The 19,321-nt window shown below is 45.8% G+C and overlaps 2 protein-coding genes across 17 annotated transcripts in view; one reads left to right on the plus strand and one right to left on the minus strand.

The window, feature by feature from the left end:
* Positions 1-421: 421 nt before the first annotated feature.
* Positions 422-19,321, minus strand: part of ZYX (zyxin) — a 29,436-nt gene continuing 10,536 nt past the window's right edge. For 3 of the 15 annotated variants that reach the window (XM_065028635.1, XM_065028628.1, XM_065028644.1), the window contains exons 2-9: positions 8,516-8,776; positions 5,374-5,564; positions 3,457-3,957; positions 3,015-3,156; positions 2,761-2,930; positions 2,430-2,608; positions 2,048-2,168; positions 422-1,626 (exon numbers count right to left, since the gene is read on the minus strand). In XM_065028635.1, the coding sequence (XP_064884707.1) occupies positions 1,516-1,626; positions 2,048-2,168; positions 2,430-2,608; positions 2,761-2,930; positions 3,015-3,156; positions 3,457-3,957; positions 5,374-5,564; positions 8,516-8,765 (1,665 nt within the window). In that variant the 5' untranslated portion in view covers positions 8,766-8,776 and the 3' untranslated portion in view covers positions 422-1,515. The other 12 variants (XM_021292633.2, XM_021292634.2, XM_065028589.1 and 9 more) reach the window with 12 other exon arrangements.
* FAM131B (family with sequence similarity 131 member B) overlaps positions 12,544-19,321 on the plus strand; it is a 55,828-nt gene continuing 49,050 nt past the window's right edge. For both annotated transcript variants that reach the window (XM_065028713.1, XM_065028695.1), the window contains exon 1: positions 12,544-12,681. The gene's annotated coding sequence lies outside the window, so the exon portion shown is untranslated. The remainder of the gene's footprint in view (positions 12,682-19,321) is intronic.

Below are 19,321 nucleotides of genomic sequence, written 5' to 3' on the forward strand. Positions count from 1 at the left end.
GTATTGATGTTTACCACAAAGAGGAGTTTCACCTGCAGTGACCAAGACAGTGACAGGCTTAAAACCATAAACATCAAGCACAAACACTCTTTGAGTAGCAACAACTGAAGTGGTCAATGTGCCTGTTCTGCCAAATTTCAATCTGATACAAGTGGATTGTAACAACTCACCTCCCAGTGACACATGAAGTGGACTACAATCTTGCTGAACTGCAATGCAGTCTTCCACTGCTTTAAATGAGAGCTACTCTTCAGGAACAGAAAATTAGAAACTGAACACTGTGAAAAAGAGACCAAGAAGTGGAGAGAGGCCATTTTCAGACTCCTTATCCCTGGAGGGTAGCTGGAGTAGCAACTATACATTCTCTACTACCTAAGACAGCAATTCTTATAGGTAGTTGAACAAATACAGCAGACACATGTTAATGGAAAAAACCCAGAACGTTTTATTGAATGCAAAGTGGTTGGACGGTGTAGCTATTCAAAAGGTTTGCTCAGGCTGAGAGTTTCTAGTCCAGGAAATGGGACTCAGTGCAGCAGCACTTAGGAGCCAGACCGTATATTGCAATTATACTGCAGCTTTGAATAACAGCAGTGAAAGAATCCTGACTGGAATGGGGAGATGTTCCTCAGTCTGCTAAATCTTCATCCCCACACTGAGACATATCCTCATCATGTGCTGCCCATCCTTATGACAGTCTTTATTTGTAAACATGCATTCTTTGGACTGCTTTGCTACTCTGGTGCCCAGCTTAGCTGTCCAGAACCCACACTGGGAAACAATTCAGTTTGGGGAGGGGAAAGTTTTTGAAAAAAAAAGTTTACAAACTCAGATACAGAGTAGGATTCCAAACTTCGACAGTTTAATCTGGCTAAGGAAAAAGAAGTTACTAGATAGCCAGTAAAATCCATTAGAGACAGAAAAGCTGTAATAGGTTAGCTTTTTCCAGCAAAAATAACAAGAGATTCCCAGTTTGTTCTGCCTCCACACTCTAACCCAGGAGTGAAGGAGGGGGCAAGGGAAGACACCCTTATAATGAGGTGGCACAAGAGAAAAAACAAACAAACAAAAAAACCAAATGAAGACAGATCTGGTGCTGAAATGGAAGCTTAACCTTCTAAGGTCAAATCATCATTCTTGGCTCCATGGAACAGAAAAATGTTCAGCCCTTCTTAGCACCTGCCACCAGGCCATTCTTGCTACTTCTACCAGGCAGTGGTGGAGGCCTGGTCTTTCCCCTCCAGAGTCTTGAGAAACAGAGACTGTGCACTCATCTTGATGACAGGCCCCAGCCTGGAATACACTGTGGCCAGGAAGTGCTGGTAGGTAAAGAAGTCCCTTCTTGGTGGGTGTGCAGAGTGAAGTATAGGAGCCGTGAATCCTACATGAGTAAAGAACTGCGCTGGCGTAGTCTCCATTGGTAGCAATCTGCCTCGTCAGGCAGAGGGACAAGACAATGGTGGGGAGAGGAAGATTGAGTGCAGGAGTCTCAAAGGTATGCCCACTCCACGTTCCTCAGCGTGCCGTTTTGGCACGAATGGTGTGACATTTGATACACAGCACATGCCCATCCAGTGGAAAGCACCCATTCTCGTCTGCCTCAATAGACAAGGGCTTCCCACAGTCCTAAACAGGGAAAGAAAAGAGGGAAGGAGCTCAATGACAGCCAACAGCAGGGTAAATGCATTCAAGAATGCAGGAAATGCCCCACCAGATCAAGGTAATGGCTCACAGCCCACTGCTCTGTCTCTGATGGTGCTCATGGGAAATACTATTTTGAGGGAAGAGCAAGCCCCTTCTGTGATTGCAGCATGTTCCTCCAGTATACAGGGAAGCTGTATCAGGGACATTAGAGACTACAACCCTGCACAGTCCTTGTTCATGGACCTGTGGTCTGTGAATGTCTCATCTATTTCTGAACCTGCTTCAAAAATGCTCCAAATTCATCCAAAACAATGTTAGTGTTTGGTCAAGATAGACAACAAAGGTGCCCAGTTGCTGATGATGAGCATGGGAGAGATACAAGGAGTGGGGCCAGCAGACTTACCTCACACTTGTAACATTTCATGTGAAAATTTTTCTCCAATGCTACCACACGCACTGTCTCATCCTTTCCAGGCTCTGGCATGATAGGCTCACTACAGACTGAGCAGCGTGGAGCATACTTCCTGCAACACAAAAAAATATGGAGGAGACGATGACCACCATGGTGACCCTCAGTGCAAATTTTGCACTGCCATACAATAGTATTAGCAGCAGGGGAACAATAAATCAGAAAATTTAGGTGGGAAAAGACCTTAATTGCTGACTCATTTTTAACTTCATGTCCAACAGATCGCATGGGCGACCCAAATCCAATACTGCAGCAACATTAAGCAGATGTGTGGGAACCTGCCTCCTTTCAGACACCACATGTGCTCTCTCCATACCTGTGATAGTCATCCACACAGTGAGGCTGGTTGGCCTGGTCCACAATAAAAGAGGCCCCCTCAAGAGGTGTATGGCACATCACACAGGTGAAGCACTGAGGATGGTACGAGTTACCAGTAGCTTTCAGCATCCGGTCTGTAATGGTCTGTTTGCACACACTGCACTTTTCCAAAGTCCCCTGAACCCAAAGGAAACAAGTAAGACACATTAATCCAATCTTCCACCCCTGGGAGGCTACACCACAGACAGGCGAGATGGAAGGAGGAAAGTAAGACAGAGCAATCACAGCAAGCTTAGCTCTCTCCAGCAGCTTTCATCCTAGTGACTCACAGCATAGCATTCCTCGCAGAATGGCTTTTCATCCACATTGTAGAACTGCTGCCCCTGCAGCTGTTTCTCACATTTGAAGCAGGTAAAGCATTCTACATGGAAAAGGCAGTCCAGGGCCCTCACAGCTGGCTGGGTTCGTGATAGGGGCTTCCGGCAGAAGCCACAGAGATCTGTCAATGGACGAAGAAAGAGATTAGGAGAGATGAAAGCACACCACAGTTCTAGTCCTACTGTTGTCCACTGAGGAAACACACCAGAAGTAACAGCCTCTGCTGGGGGTGGATGCTCCATATCCTTCATTAGTCTCTGGGTCAACTTCTCCAGCTCTTCTACCTCCTTCATGGTCAGACAGGAATTTCCCCTAGGTGGATCTGCACTGGAGCCTGTGGGTCTGTGCTGCAAGAAGAGGAAACATTCAATCTCAAGGGACACATATAGACTGACTCCTTCCCACCCTGTCCCTAATAAACCTCTCACCTTTATTTCTTCTCTCTAGAGAACAATCTGATATCCACTGTGCTTGCTTATTTCCACCTTTACATAAAGTCCTATCCCTCTCCACCACTATCTCTAGTTATGTCTCTCTTTCAGATGGGTAACAGCTTCCCCTAGCCTGAGACAGACTCCCCGTCCTCATCCTCTAACATCACTTCCACTGACATCCAAAGACACTGGTCCCATGGCTCTATCCCTTACCGTGTCTTTTGCAGCAGCAGGTTTTTCTGTGGGATGTGGCTTCTCTTGCACTTGGGGTCTCTCCCTCTGCTGAGTATTGGTGAAATTGAGAGGCTGTGGCTGAGAGGAGGAACCTAAAGGTGAAGTTGCTGTGAACTGAGTCTGAAGGGAGGCAGGATATCTTGTAGAGTTTGAGTGAACCATGGGAACACCGGCACCTGATTTGGACACAGACTTAGGAGAGCCAGAAACATGAGGTGGGGTGAATTTAGGGGTAGGCTGAGCAGGAGAGAGAGAGGGAGGAACAGGTGCTAGCGGTTCCTTGCATTGCTGCGGGGCTGCCCATGGCCTTGGGGTGGGGGTCAAATCCACTCCAGGGGGCTTGAAAGTTAAGCTTCCGCTTGGCTTTGGAGTGAACTTGGAAGGAAAGCTACGAGGAGTATCTTTGGGTGCAGGTGGTATTTCTACATAGGCTTCTGAGGCCAATGGTTTCTCCAGAAAACCTGTGGATCCTGGGAATATCTGTAAAGGGAAGCAGTGAAGAAAAACAGGCAAGTCATCAGCAAGGTAGTAGAGAAAATATGCTCTCTATAGCAGTTAATCAACAGCTATCCCAGATACACAATGCTCACAGTTCCCACACTGTTACGTATTTAGCAGTCCTGACAAGTTGCAAGATCTATGCTTTCTGGTCCTTCATGTACACTGTCATGCTATGGTTTATCCAGACATTTTAATCTTCAGTAGCACCCTTCTCACTACATCTGTTCAGTAAACCAGGCATCTCTCCTTCCACTTGTGACATTTGGGGAAGCTCACCCTGGATTTGAAGGGGTTGTTCTTCTCCATGTCATTCAACATTATGGACAGTGAGTCAATCTCAAGATCAATGCTGCTCATCTTGCCACGTACCTATACCACCACCCATGAGAAGCAGAGCACATTACAGGAACAGCCAGAGAACTGAGTATATCCTCTTACAACAGCAGATTTTGACACTTCAGACTGTGGTACAGATGTACTCCTTGCTTTGAGAGGGGTAGCAAGTTGCTGAGGATGAACATGGCATGGTCTCGAAGGTCTACAAATAGTGGGAAAATGCAGAGCCCAAAGAAACAGACAGATATAGGTGGGAAAAGACATCTGGAAGTCTCTAGTCCAACACCCTGCTCACAGCAGGGTTAGGTCCCAAGCTAGATCAGGTTGCTCAGGGCCTTGCCCGGGTGATTTCTGAACATCCCCAAGAATGCAGATTCCCCAGCCTCTCTTGGGCACCTGTGCCAGCGCTGAGCCACCCCTGGAGGGGAACATGTTTTTCTTCAGTCCAATAGAAATTTCCCTTGCTGCAATTTGTGTCCATTGTGTCTCATTCTCTTGTTGTGTCTCAGCAAAAAGAATGTCTTCTCTCCAGTCCTCCTTTAGGTATTGCAGACTGCAGTGAGGTCCCTGCCTTGGCCTTCTGCAGGCTGAACACACCCAACTCTCATACCATGTGCTCCAATCCCCAATGATTGCTATGATTCTTTGCTGTATTGCATCTGTTTCAGTAGTCCTCTAGAGTTATTATACTGAGGATCCCAACTGGAAACAGTCCTCCAAGGTGCAGCCTCACCAGCACTGAAGAGAGGAATAATCATCACCCTTGTCCTGCCAACTACACTCTTGTGAGTGCAGCCCAGCATGTGGTTGGCCTTTGTTGCCACCAGGATTCATTGCTGGCTCACATTCAACTCACTGTCCACCAGGAACTCCAGGTCCTTCATCTACAGAGCCTGCAGCCCAGCCAGTTGACCCTAACCTATGCTGGTCCATGGGGTGGAGTCACTTTCTGCTTTCCCGGATCTGAGAGCTTCCTGCTGCTGAGTTCAGAGAGTGGCAAGAAGCTATCCCAAGTCACAGAGCATGACAAGAAACTATACATCCCTTGACCTCACTCACCTGTGGGGTGGGTACCTTGCTCACGGGCCCTTCATCAAACATTGGTGGAGGAGGAGAAGGAGGAGAAGGAAAAACTTCTTCTGGTGCTGGTGGAAATGGCTCTTCAAAGGGCGGTGGGGGTGGGGGAAATGCACAGTTTGAGGAGAAACTTGCATCCTCTCCAGGTGGGGGAGGAGGTGGTAGCGGCAGCTCTATGGGGATGAGAATAAAAGTAAGTTTGGATAATTCCTTACTCTTTGCCAGTGCAAACCCCAGGAGGGGTCTTGAAGGTATTACAGGAAATAGTTCCCCAGTACTCAGGGGACCCCAGCATCCAAAGACAACAGAACTCCACAAGCTAGCTTTCACCTTGTCCAAAGCTATTTGCCATCATATAAACTTTCCTCAGTAGCTGCTTGAATTAGTCACTGAGAATAGTCACTGTATGATGGGGAAGCAGGTCTTCCTCTGCCCTTCCCCACTCTTTCTCTCATTGTTTGGTCCCTAGCATATGCTTCTCTTGCCAGTAAATGGTTCAGATTGCTGAATACCGAGCAGAATTAGAAGAAATGCCAGCAGACAACCCAGGACCCTGAAGAACCTGCATTATTACAGGAAAATAAGATGGCGCCTTGCAGCTGGCTAGTGAGCACTACAACAAACAAGCAGGGGAAGAAAAGCAAGTCAAACCAGCCCTTATGCATATGAGGAATCTTCAAAACCACTTTATTTTTCTGGGAAATTAAAACAGCTTTCCTTTTGTCCTCATACCCAGTGGAGATTAGGACATGAAATATTTTTCAGGACCCTTTTAAGCAAGCTGAAAAGCACAAGAGTGTTTTAATCTCCTAGAAGAAAACCCCATTGCTTCCGCCTGTTCATATCTGCTGAAGATTTAGAACACGGCAAAAGAGACATTACACCACAGTCAAATAAATGCGAATTCTCTTTCCTTCAACATGTACGGGAGAAGTTGTTCTCTTATCATCCAAGCAGCAAGGAACACTGAAGACAAGGAGGGATAACATCCACATCCTTTCTTCTGGACACCCACCTCTCTTCCTAGCTAGCCCCAGGCAGCAGCAGGGTGAAAGACCATGTTTTTCACTCCTGCTACTCCGTGTTTTATCTTTATATCCAGCTGTTGTCGACAGACTTTATAAGGACTCCTCACTGTAGCCTCAGGGACATGATACTGCCCTTTCAGAAAATGAAAGCTGAAATCTTATTATCCAGTGGAATGCATAAACTGCACTGGTATGCAGCATCTCTTCCAAGCCTTCTTGTGTCACAGAAATTCTGCCTGGGAGAAGTAACAATATACCAGTATTTTTTCTTTGAAACTGCAGTTTGGGATCAACTTTGTATATGTTTGTCTTCTTGTTTATTGAAATGATAAAGAATATTGCAGAAATGAAGCCCTGATCTGCTGTCACATTGTTTCAGATGTACTGAAAGCCTGTTCTATGAATTGTTCATACAAAAAATAAAGTTCCCCACAAAGTTAGTATACCAGATTTATAGAATGATCAGCACAAAATATGACAATCCTACAGCAACACTGAGCCACTCTGCCATTTAAGACAAAGAGACCTATTGTTACGGCTTTATGTTTACTACTATTTGTTTGGGGAGTAAAAAAGAAAGGGAGATAAGGATTGAAGAGATGCATCAGAGAAGAATAAAATCAGATGCATTTCTCTCATAACAGAGTTTTGGTGGTTCATCTGTACTTCAGATGTCTTGCTGGCAGCCCTCACTTGATGGTGAAATGGTTCTTCTGCTATTTTTTCTGTCAAGTTAATTGCTCCCTGACAAGCTTTGTAAGTAAGGGAGAAGTGGAACAAGCAACATGCCATCCTTCACTCACAGTGTATATTGAAAAATAATTTTTAACATACATCTGTCTACTTTTGTACTTCAGGTAACACATTTGTGTCAGTTTGAGACCTTCCAACAGGTACATCCCTAATCCACACAACTACAGCAGAAAATCATAAAGCCTAAAATCCAAAACCAGGGGTCCTTTGATTACAGACACAAGATTCCAGCCAACAACATACGACAAAAAGGTCACCAGAGTTAGCTGCTACAATTCTAGGAGACAAAAGCACCAACATGCTAAGGTACTTGTGACTTCAGAAATGGGAAAAAAAAATTGTCTCCTCTGAGCACAGAACCAGCCTTCCTATCATCAGGTCAGCTGCCCACTAATTTAGCATACTAACCTACAAATCAGTGTTGCATAGTCTATGCTAGACAGTGAAAGGACAGAAATTTAAAACAGCAGTTAGCATTCTCTGAACACACGTATCCTGACCGAGGTGCATCCTGATAAGAGTCTTGGGATAATATGAAGCATCAAGCACTATCAAGAGGTCCCTAGGGAAATTTCTGGTGGCCCCCTGCTGATCAAATCCAACTAGGGAGCCACTCAACCCTGAAACTTTTGCTTCTTTGAGGACACAAAACCAACCAACCAATAAGGAAACAAAAACACACCTCACCACCACAGGAAATTTAAAAAAAAGAAGACAAAAAGAAAACCACATGAAGCAAGAAGTCACTTTACACAGGAAAACAAACCCAACCCACTAGGAAAAAGTATAAAACTCTACAAGCTGCAGAACTCTTATGTCTTACTTCCTGCTTATGATAGCTTCCACCATTTTTTCACACAATTATTTCTTTTTCCCTTTCTCCAGCAGCAAAGATGGCAATTGCAGAATCCACAAGAAGGATCTTTACATTCAGAGAGAACCAGCTTGAGCAGAGATGAATCAACAAGGAGAACAGCAAGATTCATCACCATCAGGATCAACTTCACAGCAACACATTTGCTCTCAGACATGCTGGCCAGAAACTGGCTGCAGTAACAGAGTTACGCACTTGGGAAATACTATGAAAAATCCATTGCATCCCTCCAGCATGAAGTGCAATGCAGGATTGTCTTCCCACCTCCTTTCCTAATGGAGATACTATGTACTTTGAGATGCCTTCACAATTGTTCTATCTCATTCTGGAACCTGCCCACCTCTAGAGCAAAAGCATCCCTCACTTACAGCAGTTATACCCCTGTTCTCATTTTTAGACCAGTTACAGATCTCATACCCTGAAAATTTAGAACCACGCATTCACATCTGCCATGCCAGCCCTCACCTACCTTCTGCCTGCAGCGACATGGACACTGATGGAATCTCCCCCACCTTCCCTATCTGAGCACGCTGGCTGTCAGCTTCAGGAGGTGGCGGCAGTGACGACTCTGACACACCCCCAGCCTTGAAGGGGTTCACCTTGGGTTTAGGGGCAACCACAGGTGCAAACTTCTTCTGCGGGTTGTAAAAGGAAGGAGTAGAAATGTTGATACTGACTGTAGATGTCATACGGGTCCCTGAGGCACCTGGGGAAGCCATCTTCTCAGCACCTGGCAGGAGAGAAGATGGAAAAAACCTGTATGAAGTCAGCCTTGGGCCAGCATAGAAATTAATAGAGAGTGACATGTGAAACAGAGAGATACAGAAGTTTAAGTCCAGGCTGAGGGGCCCAAGGAAAACACAGAGCACTTCCAGGACCACCACAGGAGAAAGGAGGAAAAGAAACTGCAGACAGCTCAAATGAGCCAGCACACTTCACCACTTCAACTCAGTAGGGCATTAATTGCAAAGGGGCTCTTGCCAGGGAGAAAGCCAAGCTCTTTGCTGCACAAGAACACTGCAACACACTCATGCTGGAGAGGACAGCAGCAGGCCACCAGAATGAGTGTTATCCACTACACATACCAAGCCACACACACCCTAAGGAGGGTCCTCCTGTACGCACTCTTCTAGAATTGGAATTAGCATTTCCCCTCTCCCACTTACTCGATAATGCCAGCCAGCTCCTCCTGACCACAGCTTGTCACAGCCCAACGAATGTCCCCCTTCACCCCCCTCCCTCAACCCCAGCACACCCACTGCCATCTTCCACCCTTTACCTCCAGGCCTCTGCATGCCAGAGGAGCACAGGCAGCTGCAGCAGAGGAAGACCAGGGGGGATGAGGAGCTCCCTGGTGTCACATACCCGGGCACAGATACCTGCTCTTGCTCTCCTTCCTGGTCCTGGCGAAGGTGACAGCCGCTCCCGCCACCCCTCATCGGCTGCGCCGGCGCCCGCTCCGCCCCTGCCAGGAAGCGCTCGGCGGCTGCCGGCCGGCGCTCCCCCGCCACCCGACGCCGTGGGCGTTCGCAGCAGGGGCTCCTCTGGGCAGTGCAGCCGCGGCCCTGCCCTGCCTAAGGCCAGCCTGTGGGCTGGGAGGGGGCAAGCGCTCTGCTCGCAGCATGCAGGCACGTGGACCCTTTTCCCTCCCTCCCTCCTTTCTTGAACAGCCAAGGAATAGCCCCTCCAACCTGGCCATTTCCAGAGCCACAGATCTCATGAGAGCAACAGTTTCAGGATTCCCTGAGTCTTGCAATCTAGCCCAGAAATCTCATCCGCCATAGTAATCCCCATTAAGCCAGATGCTTTGTCGTAAAGCCTGGCATGCCTCTAGTTCTTCTAACACCCCAGTAAAACAGCACTTCCACCATCACAGGGGCCCTGTGCCAGATTTTCAAGTTGGCATGTTCCAATCAGAACCCCTACACAATGCCAGCTTCTCTCACACAGACAATAACAGCTGCTGAGACAGATAGGCCCGGTGCCACAAACATATGCCCAACACTAATACACCCATTGCTGCTGGTGAGACCTGCATGCACAGTTCTAAGCACTCCCACAATTCAGTGCAGTACAGTAAGACATCGTAATGTTTATATCATATATAAGTAACCTGTAACAACTTCTTCAGGTCACAAGCATGTCACAACACAATTGTTAAGTCCATGCTGCTGCACTTTTTGTTCTCTTTGTGTAGGCCTGATGAGCTGCATGCATCTTGATGAACTCTTCTGGGCTTTTCAAAAGGAGGAAGAGGCTGCAACAGTGAGCAGCAGCAGCAGCGGCCACCAAAAAGCCATACTGGGAAAGGGCCAAGGCAGAGGAGCAACTAGCAAGTTCTGTCCTCAGTTCCTCAGAATTATAGGACACACTTGCAAGTCTGACCAACTCCTTCCAGCTTGCAGCTTCCCACCAAGCTACAGAAAATACTAAAAAGACCCCCAAGCCTTCTTTAGAGACTTCTGCCTTATGCTCCACTGTTTTGCTATGGTTTAATGAACCACTTGGTAGTATTTCTACCAGAATTCACAGAATTATGAGTAGAACACCACAGTGACAATGTCCCTTTTGACCATGATCCATACTGGGGTTAGTCAACACAGAGACAGTCTTGGGACATCAGCTGCTTCACAAAAAAGTGTTGGCTTGGCTACCAGCAGCTGCTATCCACTTTAACCCAAAGCAGCACATTTCCTGGTATGCTACATTGCACTTAAAGGCCCTTTCTACTCAGCATTGCCTTCATCCAGCAGCTACCCTTTTCATCCTTAGTTCTGTTTATTGGTCCACCCCCACAAAGAGCAAAGAGGCAGAGAAAGACTGGCCTTGCAGAGAGTTCTCCCATCAGCCCTGCAGCATTGCCAATACCATCTAAGCTGTACTAGAAACACACAGCTTATGTAAATCCTGTGTCACCAATTGTAAAAGTTATCGGAAAGGGAGTGTCACACCAGCAGACCTAATCTCAAATCATCTCGTCCTCACATTTTCCCTGAGGGGAGTGATTTTTCTGTCTGCTGTAACAGAACTTAAGATGGCTCACATGGAGCTATGAAGAAAAACGTCACTAAAGCACATGGTTAAGATACTTAATTACCTCATACACTGTTTCTGTCTAACAGAGAGCAAGAAGTAGTAGGACAGATCCAAGTGACACCTCTCTCAGCAGCAGGGTCACCTCTCAGAAGGTCCCATGGTGAGTCTGCCACCTCTTATGTTTCCAGTTCTTTGACCCCAAGACACCACTTCCAAAAGCTCAGCTCCTTTTCTACAGTAGCAAAAAGAAGAGAAACCTGAGGAGTTGGAGAGATGAATGTTATTTTTTACTTCTATTGGTAGAAAACAGCTTGTCTTCAGCTTCACAAGAAGCCCCCATAAAAGCTAGCCCAGCACTGTAGTCTGACACACTGTATCTGTACTTCCCCTATTTGCCAACTTCCGCCCAACCGAGGGGGGGTCAAAAAGAGAACTACAGGGGGAAAAAAAAAAATCATGAAAGATAATACAAAACACCCAACACAAAACAAATAAAAAAAAAAACCCGGGATACAAAGTGAATGGATTAGACAGGTTTAGGAGTTATGCTTATTTTTACCCTTTGATACAGGCCAATTCCGGAAAGTTTTCCCAGCCTGGCCCAAAGTTAGCAAGGCTTCAAAGAGAGCAAAGTCCTATCAGCCATGCAAGGTAGAGCCTTAAAACAACTAGTCTAGGGGAGGGAGACAATTCAGAGCTAAAAAACTTGTCTCACATTTGCTTAGCTTGCCTCCTCCTTGTGCAGAGGTGGGGACTGGGAGAGGAAAAATTCCAAAAAGCTATGCAAACATATTTAAAACTTTAGGAAGCTTTACGACTTTGCAAGTACTTGCATCTTTGCTTTCTCAGGGCACTTCCAGAGAGACAGAAACTAATAAATGAAATACATTGCATGCACAAAGAGCCCCGGATCCCTCTCTCTCGAGCACATCTGGAAAAAGGCTCTATAGATGTTTCACTCATCCGCACACACAAAAGAAAGCTTGTCCTGAGTAAAACCAGGCAACACGCCCTCCTTTCCCACTACTGGAGCTATACGGGATGGCTTAGCTGCCTCCATTTCACCGGGAGGGAGGAAAACTCACCATAATACACACACACGTGAACGTCTCTTTGGCTGAAGGGCAAAAAACCCCACAAGACACAACCGTAGATTAACCGCAGAGACCGAGAGACTTCGTACGAGGCGAGCAACACTCCCGGCGGGAGCGGCAGGAAACCCGCACCTCCTGACACGGACACACACCCCTACTTGCTCAACATCAGCCCCAGGGCTGCAGACAAAAGCTTTTTCCTTAAGCTAAGAAAAGATACTTACCTCTGGAAACGAGACTCGGGAGAAGGGAGAGGAGAAAATGCCGCTCCCAGTGCTGGAGATGGCGGGACTGAGCTCCCCTGCCTCTGCAGAGCAGGCTGTCTCTACTCGCCTGCCTGCCTGCCGCGAAGGGAAGCAGAAATGAAAGATGGGGGAGCTGCTGAGCGCAAACGCTTTCTACCAACTCGCGAAAAAAAGCCTCGCCCAGGCAAAGCTGTTTGACCATAAAAGGAGAGAGGCTGCGCGCACAGCTGAGCTCACTCGCTGGGGAATGTAGCAATGAGGTAAGGGGGAGGGGGGAAGAAGGGAAGGTGCGCGCTGCCGGGGTTTGCGCTTGCGGGGACAGAGGTGGAAGCTCTGGGCTGGCGTTCGTGGTGCACTCTCCCCAGCTTTATGGGGAAGGGGGGGTTTGTTTCTTTGTCTGCTCCTGGTCACCGAGAAGAAATGTGGGTTTTTTGCGGAGTTTTACCCGGTCCTCTCTCGCCGCTGTATCGCGGACTCGCCACACGGTCCCTCGCACAGTACCTGCCTTGTCTGTCTCAGGTGGCCAGCTCAGGCTGGGCTTGCTGCCTTCTACCATCACATAGTCTCTGTCCTCAACGCCCTCCCTAACTCCAGGGCTGACCCCAGCCCATGATTTTACTTCTAGTTGCTGAAGTGGGGATTTTAGAAAGATATGTAGCAGCTCTGATGAGTCATGGTCCCTGCTGGTCTTTTCCTCACACGAACCAGCTGCAAGAACATTTGACTTGCTCTCCCAGTCTTCCAGAAATTTAAGCAAACATCAGATGACTCCACTATTCAGAAAAGTGACTTATTGTCCTTTCACTGGCTGCAAGGCAAACACTGAACTGTTTTATATCAAATGCTAGCCAGTGGAATTGCTTTGTTTGATTGTTTGTACTGCACGTTGGTTTTATTTTTATCCCAGTACTGGCTGAGGGTTCAAGCCCTGCTCTACATCAGGGACATCCTGACCCAGCACAACAGAGCATGTAACTTTTAACTCTTTTTTTTCTTCTCCTCACTTCTAGGCCTCTCAGGGAGGAGGGATACCAATAAAGATGCAATTCCTGTGCTTTGTGCATTGTACTTTGGAATTTGGCCTTAATATTGGGGTTAATACCCCTACTGCTGCAAATTCCCTGAAGAATTACTGTAGTAATGCTTAGGAGATCTGGGGTTTATCTGCCTCTAGGACCTCCCTATCAATGTAGGTACCTTTTAGTTCTGGTAATTTACTCACAGGTGGTAAGCCAGCCACAAACCAAACTAGTTAGATTCCCAGTGTGTACTATTGCAAAATGTTCACATTAGAGAACTATGCAAAGAGGTTCATCAAGACTTAAGAAATCCAATGTAAACAAATCTTTAATTTTACAAACAAGGTTTGTACAAAAAGTCAATATCTTTCATTTAACCAGCTGATACAGTTGGAAAAATTTGGCCCTGTGTGAGGTGTTTCGTTTTTACATACTGTATGAAGATGTCACCTATAGCAATGCATAGCAGTGAGCATCTCAGTCACTACATAGCTGCAACCATTGAACTATTTATCTATAGCTGTGAAGCGCTTAGAGATATGTAGCTCTTGCATGGATGCTAACTAATCCACCACTTTTGTAGCCATGTCATAAGACCTGTTACCTTCCATGATTAATACACAAAGTATATAGAATAAGGAGGGTATCTCCATGTTGGGTCTTCTAACAGCATCACTTCTCTAGTGCAGACAATCCTTTTCCTTCTTGTTCAGGTAAAGATGTCAGTGTAGAGCTAAAAAGATTTAATTGTAGAATTGCTAAGCAAATTCTGGAACATCGCAGCACACCTTGCACAATCAGCCTGATGTCAGAGTATTCTGCCACTGTTCCCCGGGCTAACCTGGACTCCAGAGAAAACAAAGAATGTCTCAAACTGAGATTAAAAAAGCACTGAGAGAATATGAAAAAATATGTGCTCTCATACTTCCTCGTGACATCCCCATAAATCCAGATGCCTGCATGTTTGATTGTCTCACTGACATGGTGATGTTAAAAGCTCATGAAGCACATCAAGCCAAGTGGGAATAAGAAAAAGAAAAAGCAGACCCTCCTAGACATTTGATATTATCTCCTCACTATGATGAAACAAATATGAAACAGATAAGTGTTTAGCAGGTTGGACATGTGAAAGCTAGAATTCTCAAATCAGAATACAGAGGGGGAAACTTTAATCTGATTTTGTGCTTGCAATATAGTGGTTTTAAACTTTGTGCTTTTGTAATTGGAAATGAAGATGAATTGACTTCCTTACGTTAGTTCTGATTCCTCTGGAAAGAAAATAATAATCATCTCCTTATGCTAGCAACCTTCCTTCATGCAATTCTTTGCTTGGGAAAGTAGACATTTTTCTGCTGCAAACTGAAATTAGTGCCTTGAGATGTACACAGTTGTAGTCAGTCTCGTTAGTTGAATCAAAATATTAGTCCTGAGTAGGCATTTAGCTATCTGATACAGAGATGGATCATCAGGTATACTCCCCTTGTTGTGCCAGACCTTGTCATTTCTAGAATTAGCAGCAGTCCTCTGCATAAAATCACTTCAGCTGTCCCATGCCATGGAAAAAGTGATCTGCTATTTTGGAGTATATGGTGATGTAAATGCTACTCTGCACCATGGGTAAAATGATAGACCACTACAAAGCAGATGTTGGAGGGATTTAGAATATGCAGTTCGAGCTGGGCACTTCTTTGAGATGAGTGACTAGAAGCAAGCCCCAGTACTGGCTGTCAAAGCTTAGAAATTCTTAAAAGTTCAAGGAGCCCACCTCAGAGAAACTAAGTTTCCTGAAGACAGATATAAAGAATCTTCACTAGTAATTCAGCTGTATAATGCAATGAATAAAAAACAATGCCATACAGAAGTAATATGGCAAATTAATATACTGCACTGAGATGAGGAGTACACTAGCAGTGGTTAGGCGCTTATAAAATTTAAAAAAAATGATGTAAGAGAAGAAAAAATAAGTCTTTGAATGAAAACTTGTCAGGCAGAAAATTTCACTTAGATTTAAGAGGGTTTGGGTAGCTGCAGATGGGAATTTTTGTGTTAACAATAGGTTTAAGGTGAGAGGAAAGTAATTGGAATGCTGGACAGGATGCCTTACTTGTGTTAATAACGTAAAATGTCTGCATCTGTATATTTCTATCCATATCAATAGATCAATGAGTGCCATTTTATCTCAGCATTAGTTAATAATTAGTGATGCCACATAGTAGTCCATGTTTTTCCTAACCAATGAAAAGTTCTGACTCACATCTGTGTTGCATCTCTGATATTTCTGCAGCAAATTGTATGGACCAACAGATGTAATGAACCCTGGTAAGAGCTCTCCATAGATCTGCTGTGCTCGCAGAGCATAGCCCTTCCTTGGTGCGCTCCTCCCTCCCTCCCTCATCAAGGGTGCTCTCCATGTGAAAGGCTACATCTGGCACAGGTTGACACCTGCCACAGCTGCTGTTCCCGCTCTTTATGGAGGCTGTGACATATGCAGAGATGTCTTTCTCCTGACCAAACAGCAGTTGGAGTGCCTCAGTCCCATTGCAGGATGCATATTGACAGCTGGGTGCCAAACATAGGGAGCTGCACTGGGGATGGCAGACCCTCCCTCCAGTCCTTATGAACCTAGTCATCCTCCTGCATCTGTGAAACTGGCACACAGTCAGGAATGCTACTTGCAGAAGTCATGAATTCTCCTGGAGAAATCCTTTAAGAACCAACTGCCCAGGACAGATAACTAGTGTCTCTCTGCTGTTTCCCTTCAAAACTGAGTCTGCTGCTCAAAGCACACTTTGGAAGTGTCCCTGCCCAAGAAGGGGAGCTGTTGAGCAGCTACAGAGAGCCTCCACACGTGATCTCTGAAAAGCGTTGCTGCAGATCTTCAAATGCCACTATGGTACACACACACATATGTACATACTTCAAAAGGCTATTCTAGCCATACACATACAATTAGATTACCCTGACTAAAACACTAGACTAGGCCATAAGCTGTAAACAAAAAAAGTCCAAACCCTTGCTGTGCCAGGAAAGATTTTTTTAGTGAAGCAAATCAGAGAGAACAAAGTATCTCTGTGGTATGACCTTGGTCATGCCAGCACATGACAGGCCATCAGAGCAGCTAGGAAGCCAGGGGAGCAGGGGTCTGGGCTGGTGTCTGTCCAGAGAAGAAACTCAGTTTTCAGCATGACTGGCATGTCTTTCCTAGACAGAGCTATGGCAGGGGGTCCCGGGTGGGAGATGCAGCTCCCAGATGAGTCAGCACTGCTGTTTCCTTGTCTCCTGCCACCAAGATTTCCTGATGAGCTGCTGCCTACATTTGATTCTTGGCAGGGTACCAAGACTGCAACTTCACGGCTCCTGGGGCTTGCTGACTGGCAGTTGTCCTCCCCCTCACAACTGCTGTCCCTCACCTCCTGCTTGCTGCTGCTGGGCTCTGTGCTCGAGGGATGAGGGAAGCAACCAGGCTGTCCTGGCAGATCTCTCTTCCCTCAGGTGGAGCATGAGTTGTTCTGCAGCTCTTGAAAACTGTGAGCAGTCAGCCAAGGCCTGGAGAAGGCAATGGGATGCTGCTGAAGCATGCATGGGTGACAGGGCATGCCTGTGTATGTGGCTGAGTACGGATGGCCACCAGGGCCCATTCTGCTTGGAAAGCAGCCATTTCCACATTCCAGGGTACCCTTGCCATTTCCTCAACTGTATGCCACCAGGAAGACAAGCTGTAACGTATTCAGCTGTTCTGTGGCAAATATTGTTTGTCAGAACTGTCAAAGAAACAGATCTGTCAGCCCGCTAATTAAAGAGTTTCTGTGTGTAACTCTCCACCCAAGTTCCATGCTGTCATGGAGGAAGGTAGAAGTCCTTTCTTCACTTTGTTATGTAGAGTAGTCTTGTAAGCATGGCACAAGCAAGCCATGCTCTGATCTGCAAATGAGTGTCATCAAATAGATGTACTCAACAGAGCTGTTGCATCTTGGGGGATATTGACAAAAAGTTCCAGGAATAATTTCAGTGTATATATGTATTGGGGGAGGGTGTTGTGTCCTTGGAAAAGGGTTCTTCTCCCACATCCTCCTTTTGACAAAGCTGAGAGGCAAAATCAGGTTCTCAATTCCTTGTTCTCATAATGACCCTCCCTCCTATGTTATATAATGGGAGAAGTTCCATTGTGGCTTCCCAGAGGAGCATCTGGTGCAGCTGCTCAGCACTGGAAGGACAGAGATGCTGAGTTTCACTGTCAGTAACATTAACCTGGAACGGGATCCTGGTCACTACAGTCCCCATGTGGCCCCTCTCTATGCCAGTGCTATTATTTTCTTGCATAAGGAGTGAGATAGCCAAATAAGCATGGATGGGCTTTGGCTACTGCTAATTCTCTATTTTGTAGTGTGCCTACAAATATGTGCCATGCATAAGCCAGGGCATATTGGACTCGTGAGCACAGTAGGAATACATAAGAAGATTGTTCTGATCAGGAAGGATGAAGCCTGGTGTAGTCCACACCTGCATTATCTATAGGGTGTGGATCCTGAAGCAAATTCTTTTAAGCCTCAGAAAACCAAATAATTGGTTAACTCCAGATTGGAGTCCTGTCAAAGCCTAGTATGTACGTAGTGTAGATGATCAAGGAACCAAGGCCCTGGAGCAAAGCAACAAACAAACCAAATAGACAATATAGGCATATGGTCCAACAGTCTGCTGTTACTTATGTTATCTACAAACTGCACAGTAAAGCACAATTTGAGTACAACTTTAAGAGGTGTAGCCTCTCAAGCCCTTGCTTTCCAAAAGCAGGAGGTGTGGAGCTATATTAAATTTTCTGCAATTCCCAGGTTTAGTACATGTGGCTACTAGTATGTTTGCTGGTTAATTTACTACCAGCACAAATAAGAGGATAACTATAGACCAGATAAAAATCACTGTTTCATGGGGTTATCAGGATAATTAGCATGGCCTTGCACTGGAGCCACTGTCCTTTAAGTGGCAGGTAGGAGTCTGTGACAAGTGACAACTCATGGGAGAGAGTTTGCTCTTCAAGCAGAGTATTATCTTCAGTAGGTTGAAAATATAAGAGTGCAACAGGCCTTACTGAAGACTTGTGCTAATTTAATTCTATATCTAGTAAAGTGATCAAGCCATGTATGAAAACCACTGATTGGGGAGGATGGGGTAGTAGCAGTTACAGGCCACCACTGCCAGTGCTTTGTAGCTAGTCTAAGTGATATTGAGAGATCAGTAGCCACAGCTATTGTTCAGAATGCAGGAAAAATCCTCAAAAAGTGTTCAATCTCATATTAACAACTCATTGACATTTGCACACAGAGGTGTGCTGGGATAACAGAGACATAGACTAATTTCTGGATCTGTTGACTACCACCACTTTACACCAATGCAAAGGGCTTTTCCTCTCTTAACTATGAACCATCCCTGCCTGTCAGTAGTAGATGCTTGGGCAAGGGCTAGAGACATATCACTAGAGAATTCAGCTGTGGATGTAGATTTCTGCAGATGCATTTGCTGAAACCAAGGCACTCTCCAGTTCCCTTGATGAAGGTCAATATGATGACCATATCTCCTAGATTCTTGGCAAACCTGCTGACCCTTTGCTTCCATGGATTCTGAAAAACATTACTTGGAACCTTTATCCTTATCCAAAACACTTCAGTTTTCATGTAAACAACTTCAAGTATGCATTTGGCCAGTTGAAGTCTACATGAAGGCTATCTCTGTTCAGGCTTCATATGGAAATATTCCCTGGCTAAAAGTTGGGAGTAGCAGGTCGTGAAAGATGTCTGGAAACTAAGCCAGCGGAGTCATAAGGCTGCTAGTGAAAATAGGGTGGGTCAGGTATGAGGAAAGCCCTAGCAAACCATTTTCTGCAGTC

Source organism: Columba livia, chromosome 1 (assembly GCF_036013475.1).
Source record: "Columba livia isolate bColLiv1 breed racing homer chromosome 1, bColLiv1.pat.W.v2, whole genome shotgun sequence".
NCBI lineage: Eukaryota > Metazoa > Chordata > Aves > Columbiformes > Columbidae > Columba > Columba livia.